The sequence below is a fragment of the Rhododendron vialii genome, chromosome 7a (genome assembly GCF_030253575.1).
Source record: "Rhododendron vialii isolate Sample 1 chromosome 7a, ASM3025357v1".
NCBI lineage: Eukaryota > Viridiplantae > Streptophyta > Magnoliopsida > Ericales > Ericaceae > Rhododendron > Rhododendron vialii.
Genome location: NC_080563.1, coordinates 37,216,699 through 37,239,142, shown reverse-complemented (window position 1 = coordinate 37,239,142; position 22,444 = coordinate 37,216,699). Strand labels below are relative to the sequence as shown.

The window sequence follows — 22,444 nt, the reverse complement described above, 5'->3', positions numbered from 1 at the left end:
TTGGATTCAGAATATTTCTTTATTGCCCTTATTAATGTCAAAATACATATAGCAATTGGAGGAATATTTTCGAAATCAAACCTAAACCTAATTTTTGTCTACTTGGTCATAATTATGACCAAATCGAAACTTGGCTTAACCGTTTAAAGTTCTATGGCATTTGTCATCTTTGGATCTACTTTGGGCTAATCACTTCTCAGATGAAATTCGGCCGATAAAATTGTTGAAATCAACCACTGAATCATATTTTTTCTAAAAATGATTTACCTGAGAAAATTAAAGTAATAGCCTCTTTACTCTATCTTGGGGTAGAGAGGTTGGTGACGTAGTAATTCTCATTTTCTATAAGCTCGAAATTCTCCGTCAAATTGTTTGCACGTGCACGGATGAGCATGAGCGCGAAGCTGTCTTTGAATCGTATCTTAAACTAGTAAAATTCACAAAAAATGAGGATTGAAAGTGCAACCGCACTGTCGAAATTGAGAGCGGAAGCACTGGGCATTCTGAAGAACTATGTGAAGGGTTCAACCACTTCAAGCTTAGGTAAGCTCAATGTTGAGCCTCTGAATTCGCAGATCAGGCTAATATCGTGGTTTTAGCTACTCAACATTGGTTCAATTTCACTACTTTACACAAGTCTGGATAGGCACATCAAACATATTTGTTCAACCACACCAGGTAGACTAATTTTGCTACAGAGGTTATCAATCAATGTTATCCTCTATAATAACTCAAAAATCAACACAAAGCACATTGCATTGCCACAAAAAAGCATTGTTGAAGAAAGATCAACAGAAAAAAAAAAATTACAGTGGGACTTCAAATGGAAATGCAGTATTTCCTTCCTTCTACTATTATCTTAACCAACCTCTTGTACTAATATCCTTCTCCCTCACTCCGGAGACTTCTTTACTCGAAAAGAATCGTTGAGCAGTTGGAAATGGTTTGGTGGTTCTAGTGACCCTTGCAAATGCTTTGGACGGATCAATATTCCTAGTCTTATTACGTTCAACCGGTAATAACTTCTTCTCAATCAAGGGAACAGATAATACCAAACTGTTTTCAATTCCTCCATTTTGCAAATCACGTTTCCGCCTCAATTCACGGAGAGAATCAGTTCCTTTAAGCAAGACAGAAGATCCATGGCTCAGTGAGCGGTTACTGGATTTTAGACACAGACTCTGGAGATCTCTGTCTAGTGGAGATTCTGTGGTATTTGGGGTTTTACGCTCCGTGGGGGTGGCTTTTCTTGATTTTTCAAAAGAAAATACTAGCACACTCTCTGACACTTCATCTCGCTGCCTTAATTTTTCTTCAAGTTCTTTAACCTGCCCAAACATAGAGGAAAAATATGCTTGTGATACTTCATACAAAGTAGTAATTATCTGCTTTCACCAGAAGTAGAAAGAACCTTTTCATGAAGTAACTGAGATTCTGTGTTGCATCTTTGCAATTTCAACTTGTTTTCAAGTTCCATAACCTGTAACCACAAATTGTGATGAATTAGCACATTTTGAGTTTCTTATTCATTGGATGTAAAAAATTGTAGAAAGAGAAGAAGAAAAAAATTTGTAACTGTTTTTTTTATCATCTAGCCTACTCCTGGGGTTGGGGAACGTGTACGCGCACTTCCAACAGTAGACAAATGCAGACATTAATATATGACTCCCATATACTCCAACAAATGTAAGTGAGGCTGAGCAAATGCAGTATTGTAAACATTTTATGGCTTAATAGAGACAAACATTTTCTTGAAGGACCATCGTATGAAGCTCGAACTCCTGTTCCTTTCTTTTCAATTTGTCTTCAAACTCCTGGACCTAGTAGAGCATAAGGAAATCAATTAGTACTAAATCCATATCCTAAAGCAATCCCAAATCATGAATGCAATTTCTCCACTCCAGCCATCAAGTTTAATTGTTAACAATGTTAAATTTGGGATCTCCAAAAAAAAACTCAGGGATGCAAAAATTTCGCAATTAGCTACGCTAGTAACATCAGTTTGCTGCCGTTATAGTACCAGAATTGGGAATTCAATTTCATTTATTGCCTAGTGAAAATATACAAACAAATGAAGAACATAAAGCAGATAATTTAGTTTTGGCTGCAAAAACCTTATGCTGGAGAGCCTTGGGACCCACTTGCTCACATTCTCTTAGCTTGTCCTGAAGCTCGTCAACCTTTAACAAGAAATCAAATAATCAATCAGATTCAAGTATATATGGCTAAGATAAAATTACCACAAAAAAAAAAATCTTTTGGCGTCTTGCAAAACAACCTGCTGCTTAAGACTCGAGCAAATTTCTTCCTTCCCCTGCATTCCTTGTGAAAGCTGCAAAATTTGCTTCTCCATTAGTTTGCACAACTCAGTTTTTGATTCGAGCTGGCTTCCTATTTCTTTAAGCTTTTCCTGTTGGCTTCTGCAAATTTGGTCCTTGGCTTTGAATTTGTCTTCCAAGTACTGAAAGTTTTCATCTTTGGATCGGGACTCTTGCTTTACTTTGTCAAGCTTCACGTAGACAAAAACGGTTTGAGAAAATATTGGTTGTAATTCACTATAAGTGATAAGATAGATGTGCTATATTATCAAGATGTTGGTATAGAGGATGTCACTCCAGCTTACCTGCAATTTCAGCTTTTGAAGCTCACCCATATCAATCTGTCTTTTTGCGGGACCCAAATCAACTCCTCGGACTCGACTTGCGAAATTTAGTGAGCTTACAGTCTCACCTATGTCTTGTACTGATGGGCTGATTTGCACAAACATCAAAGTTTTGGAATCACCTCCTGTAGCATGGAAACTTGATGCATTTACTGACTTGAGAAAACCGAAGTCCTTAGCAATAGAAACCCGCCTTGACTAATATAACGATCTAGAATGTCATACATTCATAGATTGGTACACAAGCCGGTATAAATCCATGTGTATAATCATTTTGTCAATGAGGGCCCTACGACACTAGTTAGCATGCTTTGAAATGGTTGTATGAAAGTGATTCTATAGAGAATTTATTTCGCTTTGAAGCTTAGCTTAACTAATGCTCTTAGGCCCAGTATGTTTGACTGGACTAATAATGAAAGGTTTTGTAATCTCATACGGAAAGTAATCTCAGTGGACTTATAGTGAAGAGATTAACAAATGTTCGCCATAATGTTGTATATCCTTAGTTTGGTTGGGATTTAATTATTACCACAATACTCCCCCACAAAATGCAGGATGTGTTGTCTTGTTAGATTTATAGTCACATCCAATGCTTTATCCAGAAACAAACAGGGCGTTAGGGCTCTAAATAACAAGTCCTGTAATCCATTTAGGATGTTGCTCCTTAAACAAGACCCATTGCGACTTCCTAAATGACCTATTCATCTCTATCTCCACAGGTTTCTAATGTTTGCCAATCTTTTAAGTCACTAACAATTGTAAATTAGCCTGTTTCATGTCACATACCTAGCGAATCTTGAAGCAAGTGTGTAAGCTTCGAGTTTCTGTAAATTCAAAGATAATCAAATCAGTAAAAGGAAACTGGCAGGAAATGCCTGAACACAAGAGGTAAATTAAAAGAGAGAAAGAAATGTAAACCTGTATGGTATGTGGCTGCTTTTGGATGCCAAAGCAGATATTACATCACCTAAAGCTGAAAGCGATCGGTTGATGTTCTGAGCTTCCTTGAGCCGGTCGCCTTGTGCATCAGTTTTTGCCAACCTCTCGCTGCCTGCTAAATCAACAAGCCAAAGCTTGCTCTGGGTGCACTCACCATTTATCGAGCTCTTTGCTCTAACCATTATGCATAGCAAGCTATTGAAAACGGGGAAACCAAAATTAATGGACAAGAGCAAAAGAGAAGTAGCAACAAGTAATGAACAAGATAATATGTTACTCCCTCCATAATATTTTTTTTTTTTGGACAAAATGGGGAAGATTATATTAATAATGACCCAGTGGCACTTACATAACGGAGTTCATTACAAATATCTTGAACAAAGCCAAACTAATCATCTAACTATTGTAACGAGAAAAACACAAGGCAGTCCGACTCAAACATCGATCCTGATGCAAACAGCGACACTTGCGATCTGCTATATATTCATACCTAGAATCGGCAGTTTCAAAGAGATAAAGTGCTAGCAAAAGATAAAAAACAACAAATACCCAAACGATCAAATAGACTCCAACCAAGTATGAATGCACCAATGAACATCCAAAAAACTACAGATCTGACAAGCCTTCACGAGTTGCCTCGCCAAAAACATCATGTAGGGTAAGAGCACTTTTGGCACGAATATCATTGTGAAACAACATTGTCTCTGAAAAAAACCCGATCTATAGACAAATATTTGTCCAAAGACGAAACTAAACTCTCGAGAGAACGAGAGACAAAACTCTAACAGAACAAACGACAAGTTGTTGACCTGAAGAGACGGAAGAAAAATAAAACAAAGAGAAAGGTATGGAGGGCTTCCCCTCCCACCGCCGTACAATGGTACAAGGGTGTGAAACACTAGGGGGGAGGAGATGGTAGAAGAAAGGTATTGGTGGCAGCTAGGGTTTTGAGAGAGAGAGAGAGAGAGAGAGAGAGAAAGAGAGAGAGAACGCCTCCATAATATGTTTATCTCAGAGAGTCCATCTTTTTCAAGAGAAACAATCAATGGTCTTATAAAGCTTTCACTTTCCAAGAATTCCCCTTTTACTTTTGAAACTTCGTACTTAGTTCAAAAGAGAAGGGGCAAAAAGGGAGGTACATAGAATTCTGTTCACTAACTTATCCAACTCGACAAATAATTTGGAACAATCAAAAAGTCAAAAAATGGACAAACAAATTGGGAGGGAGGGAGGGAGTAATTTTCACATCCTTGGGCAAAAATAGAGAGGAAAAAAATTAGGTCTTTGTTTCACTAACCAATGAGATCGGCTACTATGCTCATTTACGTTGTTTGATCCCACGGCCCTTGCGTTACTTCCAACTCGTAGAATATCCCAAACTTCCTTAATGTTCTCAACTCTGGCTTCCACAATCCTTGGCACATGATGAGCCCCCTCTGAAGCTTGCTTTATCTCCAATCTAAAACATTGTAACAAATCCACATAAATAATCAAGAAAATGAGCTTATATTTGTTTCTTGTCTCATAATCAATTTTTCATACACTTATTCTCTATTTTGTGCTTATCCTTAAAAAAATTATGTGTAAGAATCTGAAAACATAAATATGGTGTTCCTTTAAAATGGATTTTTCCTTATAAAAAATCCTCTTAAACAATCATCAAAATTAGTGATTGAGACGAGTTCTTTAAAAAACTGATTTTGAAGCAACCAACAAACTGGCTGTACGTTTGTTGCCAAAGCCAAGTTATTCTTTCAATCCAGTTTAGCAAGCTACCTTCTAGTCCATAGAAATATAAAGCATCTTCTTCGAATTTTATATTTAGTGAAAACCATGGGGCCAAATCTTACTTCTTTGATGTGGATGAGGTGGCAAGCAAGTCCCTGATTTGCTCATTGTAAACTTCAAGGACACTCACAGAAATTTTGTATGTACAAGTGTCTTTCCTCTCCTCAGCTACTTTAAACAGCTGCTCCAAAGTCCTATAGTTCACTCCTCGGTTCAGCTCAGTACCTTCCATTGTAAAAGTCTTTCCAGTACCCGTTTGCCCATATGCAAATATACAAACATTGTAACCATCTAAAACTGAGGTCACCATAGGAGAAGCATCTTCAAATACATCAACTGTCATGAAAACAGATAGGACTGAGTCAAGATAAATGAACAAGTTACTGCATTTTAGAATTATTTCTGAAAACGATCATATATACATAACAGTCAGCATAACTTCTTAAGGAAAAATGCCATAGGAATATCTACAACAAGAAAATAAGTGCAAAAGCAGAAGTTCAGTATTCGTGGCACCAAAAAAAAACAAAGGTCTATTAGCAACAACATAAAACTTACACGAGTTGGAGCATATCCAGCAGGTGCTTTATATGTCACATGTCAAAAGAATTTAATGCTTTGTAAGATTTTAGGTGCCCCAGTGGACTCTTCAAACGCCCTAACACACCCTTAGAGAAAATTATCTATCTTCACATTTGACAGGGTAGCCTACTTCAAATACTAAATCATACTACAAAAAGTATCTTGGTATTTGAAGAGTCTATTAGAGGATATACTATTAAGGTAGCAAAACACACACAAAAGTAATATAATAAAGAAGTTTTGAAGAATCTATTATGCACTTATGACACTTTTTGATTTTAAATTTTGAAGTACTTACTAAAGATGCCCTTAGACGCAAGAAGTCAGTTTGTGTGCTCTTAATTCAAAGTTCAGGTACTTCATCAAACTCGGTGACATCAATTTATAGCAGTGATACCTTGATCATCCTTTGGAGTGTAAACCCTGTCAAATTTGTATAATTTCTTTGTTGAACCACCTGTAACTATTCCAAGATCTCCATCCTTAGCTGCATGGAAATCTACAACAGTCGCATACCCAAATGATATCTCTTCCTTGCTCAATGGCCGACACCTACAAAACACCCTGATGTTTCCTGGTATTGCAATGGCAAATCAAAAAGTTTAATGGACCCATTGTTCCGACAAGCAATGCAAAAGAGAACATCAAATTACGTAAGATAAAACCTAGATATACCTTTCACTTCCTGGATTTGATTAAAAAGCTTTTTGGTCCTCGCCTGCTCCTCACTATACTTCAGTTTAAGATCATCGTATGGTGAAACTGCAATTTAGATCACCTATGATATCAGACAAAACCATACCTAAATTGAAGTATATGGTGACGAACACTTACCCAGTGCTTGGACTGCCATAACCATCTTATTCAAGTCCGGAATTGAGTCCACGCATTCATGCGCTTCACGGGAGAGCTGTGAATGCTCTTCTTTCATGGTCTGCAAACAATCAATGGTAATATCCAACTATCTCCAAATCAAACTAAAAATGGGTGTACTCTAAAAGATTTCCTTTATACAAGTTTGACTACCTTAATATTTCTTCTTAGTTCATCAATTGCTAAAGCCAAAAATCTTCGTTCTTTTTCATATCTAGTTGAAATATCCCTCAACTTTGCTGCTTGCATAGCCTTATCTTGATCTGTATGAAAATCACCATGATAACAAAATTTAACATAGCAGACAGAATAATAATTTCAATTATCCATGCTCGAGCCTATAAGTATGTTAATTCATTGAATCCCAAAACAATAAATGTATTAGGTTCAAATAACAGCGATTTTCTTTTAAACAAATGTGCTCTCTCGTATATATATCATAAATGTGAGTGTATATACAACAAGCTTTCACCTCACCTAGACAGTGATTTTCAAAGGATTTGTTGTCAAGATCCATCCTAACTTTCTGTAGCTCCTCATTTGCAGCTGTCAGGGACATCCAGGCCTCGTAGCATTCATTTGTCTTGAGCTGGTATTGGGTACTCAGATCCTCTATCTTCTTTTCATACTTGGCTGTAGACCTCATTCTGATCAGTTTATTCTGCAAATAACATTAGTTTGAGTCCACGATAATTGACAATTTAAAGAGCTTAAACTTTAATATTCCCTTCAAGCCAAATCTAACCTCAGCTGATGGTACATTTATTTCAGCAGCGCAATTTTTACACACAAAACCCCCTTGTTTGACCTGAGAAGCTTTATTCATGACACAAGAAAGTTAAATTAGCCTCCCGCTTGACTATCGGGTTTAAATGCTTATAAGGTAAATCAAACATGAGAAAGAAAGAAATACCAAGAACTTTATGTGCCTCCTTAATGCAAATCCCACTCACAACTGGATTTCCATTAACTCCTTCAAACCTTATTTGAATCATCCCATCTTCCCCTACAGTAACCCTAACATCTACCAGTTGTAACGGTTTATTGGCTCCAACAACTGCGTATATGTCGAGCTCGGATACAACCTGCCTCATTTTACCATCAAAAGATCTAACTTAGTATCAATTTAAGATTTAGAATGGAGACAAAATGATTCAGTATAAGCTTTTGGAAAAAATTCCTTGCCTTCTCTTCCTGCATAAAAACATCAAAGACTCTCATTCCTTTAGGCCCATTCGTGTTGGTTATTTCCGCAAAATGAAGGTCAACAAGGTAATCTCCAGGGGGGAGGTTGTCGAACTGGTAAGAGAAGTTTCCGAACCGAGCTGACTGATAAAGAGGTGTCAAATCACCACCATCAATTATCCCTTCTTCAGTTCTTAATACATCTCCTCCCACAAAGGAAGTATCGGACATAATGAAATTCGCAGAATTTCCTACTTCGTTGCCCCCAGCATTTATGAACTTCACAATGTTTTCTGGTCCAAAAGAAAGTATAATTAACACCCAGCAAGTACACTAGAAATACATATGCAATAAGGCTCACTAGCCGCTATGTATAAATAACAACTAACAGTAGATGCATCTACATGGAATGCCATAATGTTTCCTACCAGAACTCTAAGGTATATACAATGAAGGTCTTAACCATTCTGTTTCAATCAAATACTTCCTCTAACACAAAGGCAACATGAACCACGACTTTTCCTTGGTGTTGCATATTTCTTCAAAATAGTACCTCTCAATGTTGTGTAAGCCAAAAATAGAACAGAAATGACACAAATAAATCAAGAAAACCCTAACTCAGCAGGAGTTAGTCCTATGTTTCATTCAAATTCTGGTATGGACCAATTTAGCACAAAAAAATGTCCTAAATCTTTCGGAAAAAACTCATAAACCCGAAATCCCTATTGAAATAGATGACCCCAAAAGAAACCCAAATCCTTTTTGATTGGATGCCAAGAAAACATAGAAAATACGTGTAACCGCAAATCAACATTATTTAATTTATTTGTACCATAATGATGTCAAAAGAGAAAGAATAAACAAAACAAAACCAACAGCTTCTGAGGCAGCATTCTACATATTCAAATTTTCACTTCCTTTCTCTTTCCCTGCAAAATTACGATATTGAAAAAGAGAGAACACAAAACACAACCAACCACTTCTGACTTAGCGTCTAAATATTCAAAATTTGCAGTTTCTTTTGAGTAATGGTTTTTGCACTCCACTTTCTTATAAATGCACTCCAAAATTTGTCCTTTCAGGCTCAAAATTACACACGAAACAAGCACTAAAAGACAAATTTTACATTGCGTTTACACTAAATTGGAGAGAAAAATCATTTTCCTTTCTCTTTGCCTACGTTTTCTTGGGCAACCAAAGTGAAATTAACCAGGAATTCCAAAACAAAGTAACGAACTAAAATTGAAAAATTATTCAATGCCTTTGGGCACTGCCACTTGGTGTCCAGGGCACTGAATAATTACTCCTAAAAATTACCTTTGCTGTTTATCTTAAATCCGGTTCGGACAAGTCTTGACCCAGAAACACACAAAACCGAATCGGTGTTGCCATCTTCATCACAACAACCATCATTTTTCCGTAGATCTGAAAGTGTAATTCCGTTTTGAACATGTGGATCGATAGTTCTCCGGTCTTTGGCACAGTCGAGAAATGTATGCGAAGGAGAGAGTGAACTTGGGGTTTCTGAGTTGGATTGGTTCGTGATTAGTCGAGTGTCCGCCATAGAGAGAGAGAGAGAGAGAGAGAGAGAGAGAGAGAGGTGTTCCTCTGTTATGCCTGGAGAGCGGTGCGTGGGGGTCAAGGTTTTGAATTCATATGACCGTTTTGAATTCATTCTTAAATCGCTTTCCAGAGATGCGAGTTTGGCTCGGGGCATTTCACGCCACTGATCGGTGAAAGCTACGCATAAACTCGTGTTCCAGAAATGCGAGTTCGCATTAAGTCAATCGGTGTCCAAACGCCACCGTTGCAAAACTCTTGTTTCAGAAATGCGAGTTCGCATTAATCCAATCGGTGTCCAAACGCCGTTGCAAAAAATTGCGGCCAGTTGCTAAAATTCCACGTCCATGAGCAAAACTTTGGGGCCAAAGTTTATGCTTTTTATATTGTGCTTCAGAAATGCGAGTTCGTGTTAATCCAAAGTGTTGTTCCAAAATTTTGCGGCCATGAGTACAAAAGTTTACGGCCATTGTTTATTTTGTTTCACGCTTTCTAAATAATGCGGCCACAATAGCAAACGTGTTCGTATTCGTGTTTGTGATTCACGCATCTTCTTTCTCACACAAACTCGTAGGGCTCCAACGAAGAAATTCTCGATCATCTGATCAGGCAACAACAGAACACTGTAATTCCTCATGATCCAAAGTATTTCCCTCATTCAAGTCCTACAAACTATTTCCCTCATTTGTCTACAATGTTCTAAAAATTGTTAGGCGCTAGTCGGACGGTCGGCCACCTTCGAGCTTCGAGGCCTAGTAATCGGCAATAATCAACGCATAGCAATTAGTCGGATCTAGTCAAATAGGCCCGGCAAGCAATTAATAGCCAATTAATTCCGATTTTTATAACACTGTTTAGGCCTGGAAAAGCGAAAGTTTATAGATTATGAAGGAAAGTTCACTTGAATTTGTAAAATAAAAATAGATGATTCAAAGGTTTTTTTTTATTTATCAGCAAGATGATGATAACCAACTGGGTAGCCCACAGTGGTCGTGTTTAATTCTTGCACAACGACATATAGGCTCCGTTTGGTTGGACGTAAAATGTTTTACAATTGAAAATATTTTCCATGTAAAACATTTTACATAAAAAATGAAAATTTACAATTGTTTTCCGGTGTTTGGTTGAAGTCAAAATTTATTTTCACAAATCAATAACTCGTCTACTTGTCCTACGCATTGGGTACTTGGAGGAAAGGCTAGTAGAGAGATGATGAACATTTCTGCCCTGGCTTGGTGCACGTGGGTAGAGAGAGACTTCATTTTGAGAGAGAGAGAGAATCCTCCATTGCAAAGCTTTTGCAAATGTGTTCACGTGGCCACGCAATAGAGGAATAGAATTCTTCGCCGGGGCACAACTAGTCTAGCAAAGATGATCGGGTAAAATAACTTACGGGACTTTTGGCGGTAAATCGTTTTACACCCAAAGTTGTAAAAGATATTTCCAAAAAGTTTATTTTCCAGAATTTTCAACAACCAAACATCGGAAATTATGTAAAATGTTTTTGATAAAAATATTTTACATCCAATCAAACGGAGCCTATAAAGTAAAATAATGTTTAATTCTGTATTGTTTGGCAAACAATGTTTTTAGTCATCCATTCCGGATTATTAGTGCTTCAATCTCGAAAGCAAAATATTACCCTTATAAACTCTGTCCCGATTAATTAATCTCAATTATTAACCATGTTTATTAGTATATTACAATACTAACTTAACTTGTATTTTCGCTTCATAAACACAGCATATTCACATTCATACGCAAACCCCTCATGCCCAGAGGGACAACCTGCTCAACTTCGTTTTATGCAAATGGGATGGTAATTTGATCAAAATAGAAAATTCTAAGCTCCTGAAGTAAGTAGAGACCATGGCGACAAAATGGAAACGGATGATGATCGCATGGGTTACCTACTTGATAAGTCCAAAAAAAAAGAATGTTGGATCAATTTACTGGATCCTGGGATGGCCCAATTATGGCAATACGCATGTCACAACCCAGGCTCCTGATCCATGCCAGCGCCTGGCCTCCTACTTAGGTGTACAACATGAACTATATATACGGAGAGAGAGAGAGAGAGAGAGAGAGAGAGAGAGAGAGAGAGGCAGGCCTCCTACTTAGGTATACAACATGAACTATATATATATACGGGGAGAGAGAGCGGCATGTATTGCTAACATGGAAAACGCAGGTCACTCTAGAGCGAAGACCTATAGCCATTTGATCCATAAAACTCTCAAGTAGCATAAAACGTTTTCTACCAACTTCAACTGGAAAACCAAGCTGACACCATAATATGAACAGGACTTGTTGCATTACTAATTTATTTAATCAAGTTCGGAGTAGAACTCCAGGAGCAGTATCAAGCAGTCAAGCCCGAGGTGGTTGGGTTTTTGCGACATTCAGACAGCATATCCATGTAGAACTGACACTTGCTGATGTCGCTTCCAAAGTAGCTCAAGCACTGCAAGCATAAAGCAATGAGATTACTACCAGAAGGCAAATGATAATAAAAAAACGTCTAGGAACACAACTGGAAAATACAACTCCGGACGTCTGGAGCCGTTAGATGTATGTGGGTCCATGTGCATCCAACGGCTCCAGACGCAACTGTGTGTGGAGTTAAAGAGAAGATATTCCAAAATTTGGAATATGTTCCTCTGTTAAACGGAATCATTTGGATAATTATCTGATAAAGCAAGAACACAACAATTATCTACATATGAAGATGGAGACTACCCAACAAACAATGCAACAAATCAACAAGTGCGAAGAAGATAGAGAGAGGTGTTCCTGAGGGGAAAAAAACTTCAATAGCTTAAAGATGATCCAACAAAATCAGAACGATGGAAGTCAAGAAGTAGAGAGAAGATATTCCAAAATTTAGAAGAATTAGATGATAAAGCATGCACAAATAAATAACAAACGCTCAATCGTTCACATCATGTTATTACAAGAAATCATCAGTTGAACCCTATAAGAACTCTCTCTCATATAAGGCTCCCATTGTAAAAGCTTGACATAAGCTAGCCCACTTTTCCCATGCAATTCAATATGGTAAAAGATCCAAGCCCATGACAAAAAGAATAGTCCGATAAGAAAAAACTATTCCTAGTGCTACAGATATCTGAGGCTAGAAGAAAATGTGCTGGAAATGAGGTTTATGGGGAGAGAACATACATCTGCAAACGCTTTGGATTGACCATCACACACATTAGAATTTGCAAGTACCGGAGCAGCAGAAGGGACAGAGGAATCAACTGTCTCGTGCCTGATAGTACGGGGCCCCATCATAGCATCAACTGCTCTGTGCGCAATAGCATTTCCACCACCAAAGGCCATGCCTGTACATTGATTATAGCACATTGAGATTGGTATAACAATAGTAATGGCTTGAATATACAGAGAAAGTTGAGTGTTATCTAACCTTCAGCAACAACGGAACCAAGTCCCCCTGTGGCTGGTGCCCTTTGTAAAGGTGCTGGAGGAGGAGCTCGAGCAGCTGTAGCAAACCATTATTTGGAATTCATAGTTAGCCACAAAAAGGAACAAAAACCAGAGAACAACTGGCTGAACTAACATAAAACTTGGTAGTGATTAGTGAATAAAAAGGATAAGATGATGAATGCTCATCCACCAGCCAATCCTGAAATATAGTTCCAGCAATCCACCATTTAAATCCTAATCAAGTACACTGCATAACCAAATTCTGTGGCCAACAGAAACCAATATGTCCATATAAATGAGAAAATTCTACATTGACATGAAAAAGAACAACTCAATGGATATTCTGTTGATTCCAAATCAATATAGTTTAGACAGTGTCACTATTCCAGACAATATATGATGCAAATACCTGAATGATTCCTCTGTTAAACGGATTCCCCTTTTGTCAGACAAACTCAAGTAAATTGTGCTTTCTACCATCCACAAAGCATGGTAACCCATTTTTAAACCCCCTACAGATATATTCTTTTTGTTGAGGCACCAGCAAAATACATCTGGATATCAAATATTAAAGACCATGACGTTTAATCCGGATGATGGACACACCTAAAAGCGTAGTTGAAACAAAAGCTAGCCGCCATTAGAACGAGTCCGTACAAGAATGACCAAAATGAGTACTTCAAAGTATAACCGCACACACTACACAACACCAACTACATAACAGCACTTGCTATGCCATGTCCCACAATATATTACAGATTATATTTTCTTTAGTAAATTAATGTATATGTGGAAAGGCCCCACCTGGCTGTGGAGGATTACGTAGTGGAGCACGGGCGGCAGGACGAGGAGCTGACCAAGACATTCCTGCAAGAATGATGGTGTAGCATCACTATGTCAGTTTTTACTTCCAGTTGACATAAGTAAACTACAGAACAATTAGAAGGGGGAAGAAAAGCCAACATATAACAATGGCTACAATTGCAAGACTAAATTTCCGGATTAGCATGAAAGGATAAAACTCAATAACTTATATTCACAATTCTATGGGTCTACAATCCCAAGACTAGTTTCAGACAAAGGTGTTATAAGTCTATACGTAAGGAAAGGCATACAAATTGTCTGAACGGAGATTTTCGGAATAGTACCTTTCACTATGTCTATAAAGTTGTTCTACCCCTCCCCACAATACCCTCGGCCATACTTCTTCGTGTTTTTCTCTTTAATTTGAGAGCAACCCACAAATCCAGTTAACCGGTTATCTTCCCAGAATACAGAACAAAAATAGCTTTTGACGATCATCTAATTTCACCCGTTGTTCTTTCTTCCACATTGCATAGATTATAAAACCTCATGCTCCATTATCATATCCTAGGGAATTCCCCCACATCCACTCCTATTCCTAAATTAATGGCTTTTCTCACATAAAACTATAACTAATCTGAAATCAATATAGCATCAACATGGTTCCACAATTCACCCAATCTATATAACCATAACAAACCCCAAATCTAAGTGCCTTACATATCCAAAACAAGGTTGAAAATCTTAAACACATTTTATTTCAGAATCAGATATCACGCTAATAAACCCAACCCCGACGATAACCAAATCGACTCGTTTCCGACGATTTTTTCAACCAACCAGTAACAATCATACTTTCTAAGCACAGATCAGCGGAGAAAAACCTAGATATTGATAACAATCTAAAAACAAGTCGTCCTTACAAATCAAATACAACGTCTCATAACCCAATACGCTATAAAAAAACAAAATAAAAAATACACGTATGCATGATTTACGTATACATATATTGTACGGAACGAACCTCCGGAGCTTCGGCGACTGCGAGCCATGATTGCAGGAGAGTGGCGACGAAGACGAAACGAAAGAGAGAGAGAGAGAGAGAACTTGGGGGAGAAGAAACAGTATGCGCGCGTGTATATATAGTTGGTGGGGGTGGCGCGGAGTGATTCTCAAACGAAAGTTCATTTTCACATTTTGCTTCTAGAACATTCGGAAACCAAATTTTATTTTACCTATTTTTGTTTTCCAGAATATTGGAGTTGTTATTATTGTTACGCCTTTTTTGGCTTAATATTTCTCATGGATTAGTTTTTTGTCTTTATTAAAAAAAATCCGGCTTTGTTAGTTTTGCATCAATTCTTGTGAATTATTCCATCCATCCCTAAATAAGTGTTCAGTCCGCAAACCTAGGTCTTATAAAAGATGCATTTTTTTCATTAAAAAATTTAATTTTTTTTCACAACATAAAAGAACTCATTGCTATATATTGATTTGTTAAAAATTTTGATTTATGTGTAACGAAAAAAAATGCATCTTTTTAAAAGCCAAGATTTGCGGGTCGGACACTTATTTAAGAACGAAGGGAGGACTAGTTTGTCTCGAGCCTCGACGAAAAAAATGTATTTATTTCAGATTTTGATAAAAAAAACCTGTCTCAATTTCTTCTTACTTTATTCGTTTATTCTTTTGACGATTATGTTTTCCTTCGTTGGCTGGTTAGTGAAAATAGGAAGAAATCGAATATTTTTATCTGTCAATCAAATTTTTATCATTATTCAAAACAAAAATGATGTAGCCGATATAAATTGAGTGAAGCATATGCACTTCAACATTGTTATGCAAAATGTATCATATAGAGAGTTTGTGAAAAACTCAAGGAGACGCAGCTCGAATTTGTGTAGAAGAATCCTTCCTTTTTCTCTATTACTATATTTGGCCTTCTCCTGATAGGAGTAAAGAAGCACAAAAAAAAAAAAAAAAACATTCTACAATGACTAACAGTATTTTCGATATTTTGCACTTGTGTTCTACACTATTTTTTCAGTCCGTTTTTTACACTATTTAAGACAAGTCATTTCTCAAAACTAATGTCTTGTTCGGATTCAAATTTGAAAAAAAAAAAATATTACAACTCAAAAAACACTTATTACCTAAAAACCACCCAAAAATTTTCAAAAACTCATCCAAACAAGACATAAATTGGCTAAACGGTACTATTTTTAATGAAAACGAGTTGGCTTCTGCCATTAGGGCGAAGACAAGAAATTATTTAGTAGAAACTCAGCATAGTGACAGAAATTAAGGGCCAAACACAGCATAAAATACTCTAGATTTATTGGAGAACAAAGAAGTAGAGAGTAACTTGTTGGCCAATATACATACCGGGGATGGTGCTGTGCAATGGTGTGCGCCTTTGAGCCATCGGATCGTGCATCCGACGGCTCGGATCTTATCTCGGCAATGAACGACTCTCAATTGTTCGATATCAAGATGAGATCCGATCTGTCGGATCATGTATCCGACAACTCTAAGTTGTGCAGCACGACTTCACAGCACTACCCTGACTTTTCCATGTTAAGCTGCTGGTGTTGGGGGGGGGGGGGGGGGGGGGGGGTGGCGTAAGCACTGTGCTAGTTAAAGGCTGTTTTCAATTCTGATTTTTCCAAACTTGAACATGTTCAAATTTTAGAATATTGGCTTATTTTGCATTATAAGAGACTTGAACATGTTCCAAACTTGATTACCTACATCCGTTTCGCGCATCCGATAAAATTGGAACGATGTCAATAAAAAACTAGATATCGAGTCATGCAAGTTCCTCACACCCCCACACACAATGGAATCAATTTCTGGGTAGCAAATTTTCCACAAACTAAAAGACAAACTGGAAGAAACATATATCAGTACCACCAGCAGTCTGGAAAAAATAAAAAACGGCTATTGACTAAAGCACGAATGTATTGAGCAAACCAAAAAATAATAAATAAACAGTGAACAAAACTCAGCAATCCATTATCCATCTGCTAGTTGCGCACTCCCTTCCAACGCAGTTTGCCTGTTGCCCACCGATAAGCTTACAAGGCAAAGCCAGATAAAAACGATTCAATACAACCGATGAAAGGAACGTAATTTTAAGTCCCAATGTAAGCTCTCAGTTGTGCCAAACAACTCAAGTGCACCACTCCAACGAACCTTTTACACGCTGAACTGCTCCAGAACTGGAAAATCCGGGTTTTTCTGTCCTTCAATGCTGAAATACAGAAACCACGATAAACAATACAAGTTTCCAATTTCCATAAACAAGGAAATTAAGTAAGCCTCTATCACTCTTCGGGGGGGAAAAAACAGCTTCTAGAAACAGTAAATTGCACATTCCAACAGTAATATCCTCATACAGTATACAGAATAGCACTGTTTTAGATTTTACAGTGCTCTTTGAAGCTTTGAGCAAAAATTATTCAAGGCAGATCGAGAGGAAGATGCTTCACTCGTGCTTATGCTGTCTGCCTCCAGTTGCATTTTAAAGAGAAAGTATATATCCACCAGTGCCCTAATAAGAAATGAATGCCAGCCCTGGGAATGAATCAAATTATTGTGACAGATTTGACGAGGTGTTTTTTGACTTTTCTTTCACCATAGTCTTAACAAAGAGCTCGCCTGCTCTGTACGAGGATCGAACCTGGAAGAGTCAACAGTCAACACGTAAGGAAATATGTCCATTTCAATCAAACGAGATGAATTCCTCGAGGAAATAGAATAAGCAGAGATCATATCCTTCTACCAAAAAAAAAAAGCAAATTAGGTCAATTTACCAGTGGTCCACTGGCTACATAGCGGAAACCAATAGATTCTCCATATTCTTTCCAGGAAGCGAATTTCTCAGGCGTAACATACTCTTTAACAGTGAGATGTAATGGGGTTGGCTGCACAAAAATAGCATTTATCACTAATGCCCTCAAGATTTAAGCAGTGCAATTAACTAATTCAAGACTTTAACTCACACACACACACTGGTTAGATCACATGCAGCAGTTTGTAAATATATTTGAACCTCCCATCCTCTCCTTGCAAACTCCTGTGGTAGAGGATCTCGAGATTCCCTTAAATTCTCCATAAGAGGAGACACAACACAGTAAAGCTGGTGGTGGAAAGCAGTTGGATATTAGCTCACCTGTAAATATTGTCCAAGTGTCAAAATGTCAACATCTATGGCTCTTAAATCAGCCATGGCTTCCTTGATCTCATCCTCAGATTCACCAAGGCCTAACATTATAGAAGATTTAGTTATCATTCCCTCCTTACTGTGCTTTGCATGTCTTAGAACGGACAAGCTCTGTTCGTACCTATATCATCATAAATAAAAAAGGCGTAGCAGTCAACTAAAATAATTTCTCTCGGCAAATAAAATTTAAACCTTATGTCATAAAAAAACATGTTATTTCTTCTTTTTTTGTTGAAAAGAACTTGTTATTTTCTACAACATACGATCAGCACCTTTTTATAGCATTAGATAGTAACGGTTGAATCAAAATAACTTAAACACAAACTTGGAAAGTCACTAGCAGAAGTTTCATTTCGCACATGTTTAAAGGCCCATTCCAGCTTCCCCTCTCTTTCTCACATGCACATCCATACGAGCACAGTAACAAATAATTACATTTTTTCAGATGTGTGCCACTAGTCTGTCAAAAGTTCAATTTTCTGATGGGGGCACACGCAGCATTTAAAGCAGAAATTGGCTAGTACAGAAGCACCTAAGGCTAAATACACAGTTTGATGCTTTTAAGGAGTGATGAAGCTTGCTATATTAAATTCAAGTACGGGAAGCGTCATATACCACTTAAGGGATAGATTTTTCAGAACTCACCCAGCCCGTGGATCTCTAACAATACGCTGGAGCCGTTTCACAGTCTCAATGTTGTGAGCAAAAACATCTAATCCTGAGTGTACAAGAGTGGCTACAGCATTTAAGTCACCCCGAAAATCAGATGTTAAACACTCAACCATTATATCGGGCTTGAGATTCTGCAAAGAGAGTTGAATAGATGCAAATCAGACTTGTACTCCAATTCAAATCACGCTCATACAAGAATTTTTCAGCAATTAAATATCATTACAGATAAGTGTAAAGACCTTCATTGCTTTAACGGTTTCAGCAAAATGGCCACTCCCACCATCAGGTATATCATCACGATCAACACTCGTGAGGACTATGTAATCCACACTGCAACATAGAGAACAACAATAACAAGTTTGCATCTTTGAATGCATACAAACAGATCTACTCTCTGGTAAAGCGTAGACTACCTGAAATTGTACTTTCCATAGAAGTAGTATAATCATGAGTACACTTTGCAAAAGTGGATGACGACCTCTCAAATTGGGGCCATTGCTCACTAGATGGGGTATCAGACCTCAGGTTGGGAGAGGTATTTGGTTCAAGTCTCTTTGTTTGTAATCAACTTCCCCATTTGTATTCTGTTTCGCTCTCTCTATGGGTATTTGCATCTCCACGTGCAAGACGGGGTGCAAGACGGGACTTTACGTGAAGAAGGGTGTTGAATAGCTTGATATACTTTGATGGGTCCATTTCTTAACTACTTAAGCTTTTGGTAACTTGAACAATTACATACTCTTACAGTCTTAACCCAAGGCCAAACGTGGGTTTTGACAACTTATTTTAAGGTCCAATGGAGCCGTTCAAATAGATCAAATACCCTAACGCATGGCATTTATGAGCAAAACAATTGCATTTCTGACACTAAAACAACAAACTAAGTTACTCCTAACTCGTAAGTTGAACATAAAATACATACCCCCAACTAGCAATAGCCTGGGCAGTGTTCTCTGGTTCCATGGGATCAGGCGGGGCAGGGTTCCTGCTGGTTTTCACTGCACAAAATCTACATCCGCGGGTGCAAGTATCCCCAAGAAGCATGATAGTGGCAGTGGCAATACCATCCCCACCTCCATTCCAACACTGTCCAACACATGCAAAAATGAATGAATTAAAGAGGTTAGCAAAGGGTCCATTGAGGTCCCAAACCAAAAAATAAGAGGTTAATTAAAGGTATCCCATGAAATCAAACAGGAAGATGGATTGAAAGCAGAATAGATGTAACTTCGGGCCCCTATGGCCAAACTTTTCATGGACTTTTTTATACGGTCCTTTTGGTTGTTTTCTCTTCATTTTTACTAGATTTGGGTCAAAATTTTACATCATATTTTTTTTGTCTCAATGAGAGAAAACGGAAAAGTATAAAAATGTAGAGCAAAGTTGAAAAACGTTCATACCAGACCGACGACGAAAAAAAGACCCAAAAACCGACAAAAAACAACTTTTTGTCTTTTTAGCTACAATCCTTAACATGAAGTATTTCAAATCAATCCCATTAAAGAGTTATTTCCAATCCAAAAGGCTTAATAAGAAGAGAGCATACCAAAAGACCGACTTGTCTTTTTAGCTACAATCCTTAACATGAAGTATTTCAAATCAATCCCATTAAAGAGTTATTTCCAATCCAAAAAGCTTAATAAGAAGAGAGCACAAGGAGAATGAAGGAATGTAAAGGAAAAGCAATGAATACCTCTCCAATGTTGGGACATTGAGCTTCCTCACAAACAGTGTTGAGTTTCAATCGAGACAAAGACTCCTTCACCTCCTCATACTTCTCCCCTTGGGGAGCTTTCTGCCTCAGCCACCCCGGCTTCTTCACGTTCGGATCCCTACCAGTGTGGGGCCCCACGCCCCCTCCCTTAGAAACCCCACCTTTTTCCGACTCCGACACACCCGCCGCCGTACTTGTAACCGCCAATCCTGACGACGACGACGAGGTTAGCCGCTGTCGACTCGCTCCGTCGATCCTACCGCTATTACCCCTTGTTGAAGGCGGCGATGATAACGATGACGGCGAATTCGAAGGTTCGGACCTAATACTGCAGCAAATTCTTGCAGGAAAGGTGCCACTACTATAGTGACATTGCTGATTACAGCTGAGAGGAGATTTGGGAATTCGAATTGATGAGTTGGGAGCACAAGTAGAAGAGGAGAAGAACGAAGGTTTGATCGATAGGCAGTGATGAATCATTACTTCGTCGAAATTTGGAGGGATTTGGTTTTGGGAATGTGGGTTTGTTTGATCAATCGTATGATTTGGAAAGAAGAAAGAAGAAGAAAGGAAGAGAAGTAATCAAGAGTTTGCGTTGGCAGTTGCTGTATGTACTTTCGCGCTCATCGTTATCTCCGTCGCCAGAAAAGCTTTGCCCCGTTAAATTTTTTTTTTTTTTTTGGGGGGGTGGTTTTCAAGCTCCTGTTCAGTATTCTTTACTGTCCAGTTTCGGTCAGTCAGCCATTTTTCGGCGAAAATTGATTTTTTTTCAATAATTGGTTTCGTTCATATTTTAGATCTTGTCGAGATGCATAATTATACCAAAAATCATGTCCATTGGATATATTTCAATACACGATCGGAATCCGACTATTTTGAAAAAAATACATACCCACACTGGATTGGAACCAATCTCATCCATTTGTCCAAAATAAATGTGTTCCGATCGTGCATTAAACGATATCCAATAGACATGATTTTAAATATTGTTATGCATCTCGACGAGATCTAAAATATAAACGAATCCGATCATTAAAAAAAATCGATGTTCACCGGAAAAAATGGTTGACTGGCCGGAACTGGACAGTAAAGAATACTGGACAGGAGCTTGACCCTTAATTTGGTTGGTGAACCGCTCCAACTAGGCCGGATAAACGAACCAAATCTCGGTTGGTTGAGTTCGAGCTCGGGTTCGCTTATTTAAGATTTTGTGTAGTTGAGTTCGAGCTTAAGTTTGTTTATATAAGATTTTGATTTGTTATACAAACAAATTAAATTTGAATTTTTTTTCGAGCACATTAATCTTTGGAACTTTTCAAACCCATTAACCTTTTGAACCAAATTCGAATGAGCTAATGCACGACTCGTTCGGACTCATTAAGATATGTTTGTAATCGACTTAAATTCATTCAAGATTGTTTTATCTAATAATCAAGCCCAACTCGAACATATTTTTAAACTTCTTTTAAGTTTTCAAAACAAACTTAAAACATTAATTGTTCTATTAGTACGGCTCTACAATTCCGCATCTAATCCGACCCTGATCGGGGGTGCGACACGACCCAATTGTAACAAATAGGGGTGTTCAATAAAACTGTCATAACTGCAAAAAAAAAAAAGATTCAATCTAGACCGAATCGTCTTATTTGGTCTTGTTCTTCGGTTCATTGGTCAAGTTATGGTTCTAAAAAAACAAGAACGTGTCAAGCTCTTGTCCAGTATTCTTTACTGTCCAGTTCCGGTCAGTCAGCCATTTTTCGGCGAAAATTGATTTTTTTTCAATAATCGGATTCGTTCATATTTTAGATCTTGTCGAGATGCATAATTATACCAAAAATCATGTCCATTGGATATATTTCAATACACGATCGGAATCCGACTATTTTGAAAAAAATACATACCCACACTGGATTGGAACCAATCTCATCCATTTGTCCAAAATAAATGTGTTCCGATCGTGCATTAAACGATATCCAATAGGATTTTAAATATT

The 22,444-nt window shown here is 37.8% G+C and overlaps 3 protein-coding genes across 4 annotated transcripts; all 3 read right to left on the bottom strand.

Moving 5' to 3' along the window:
• Nucleotides 1-740: 740 nt before the first annotated feature.
• On the bottom strand, nt 741-9,664 carry LOC131333965 (kinesin-like protein KIN-14R). Its single transcript, XM_058368815.1, has 19 exons — nt 9,347-9,664; nt 8,030-8,322; nt 7,758-7,929; nt 7,590-7,660; nt 7,322-7,505; nt 6,998-7,107; nt 6,806-6,905; nt 6,647-6,733; nt 6,369-6,545; nt 5,452-5,725; nt 4,899-5,060; nt 3,581-3,796; nt 3,449-3,486; nt 2,624-2,787; nt 2,279-2,509; nt 2,115-2,180; nt 1,746-1,820; nt 1,412-1,480; nt 741-1,328 (listed from the first exon to the last, which is right to left on the bottom strand). The coding sequence occupies exons 1-19, from the start codon at nt 9,591-9,593 to the stop codon at nt 855-857; spliced, it is 3,210 nt and encodes a 1,069-aa protein (XP_058224798.1). The 5' UTR covers nt 9,594-9,664; the 3' UTR covers nt 741-854.
• Nucleotides 9,665-11,706: 2,042 nt separating this feature from the next.
• Nucleotides 11,707-15,039, bottom strand: LOC131334044 (uncharacterized protein C6C3.02c-like). The gene is made up of 5 exons (XM_058368914.1): nt 14,865-15,039; nt 13,841-13,903; nt 13,017-13,091; nt 12,770-12,933; nt 11,707-12,053 (listed from the first exon to the last, which is right to left on the bottom strand). The coding sequence occupies exons 1-5, from the start codon at nt 14,890-14,892 to the stop codon at nt 11,952-11,954; spliced, it is 432 nt and encodes a 143-aa protein (XP_058224897.1). The 5' UTR covers nt 14,893-15,039; the 3' UTR covers nt 11,707-11,951.
• A 2,153-nt stretch (nt 15,040-17,192) lies between these two features.
• LOC131333655 (lipoyl synthase, chloroplastic) lies at nt 17,193-21,113 on the bottom strand. Of its 2 annotated transcripts, XM_058368289.1 has the most exons (8): nt 20,753-21,100; nt 20,431-20,713; nt 19,660-19,823; nt 18,977-19,067; nt 18,711-18,868; nt 18,015-18,186; nt 17,656-17,766; nt 17,193-17,522 (listed from the first exon to the last, which is right to left on the bottom strand). In XM_058368289.1, exons 1-8 carry the CDS (start codon nt 20,929-20,931, stop codon nt 17,433-17,435), a joined length of 1,248 nt encoding a protein of 415 aa, XP_058224272.1. In that variant the 5' UTR covers nt 20,932-21,100; the 3' UTR covers nt 17,193-17,432. The 2 variants fall into 2 exon arrangements, with proteins under 2 accessions (XP_058224272.1, XP_058224271.1); XM_058368288.1 differs by having other exon boundaries at nt 20,431-21,113.
• Between the last annotated feature and the right edge of the window lie 1,331 nt (nt 21,114-22,444).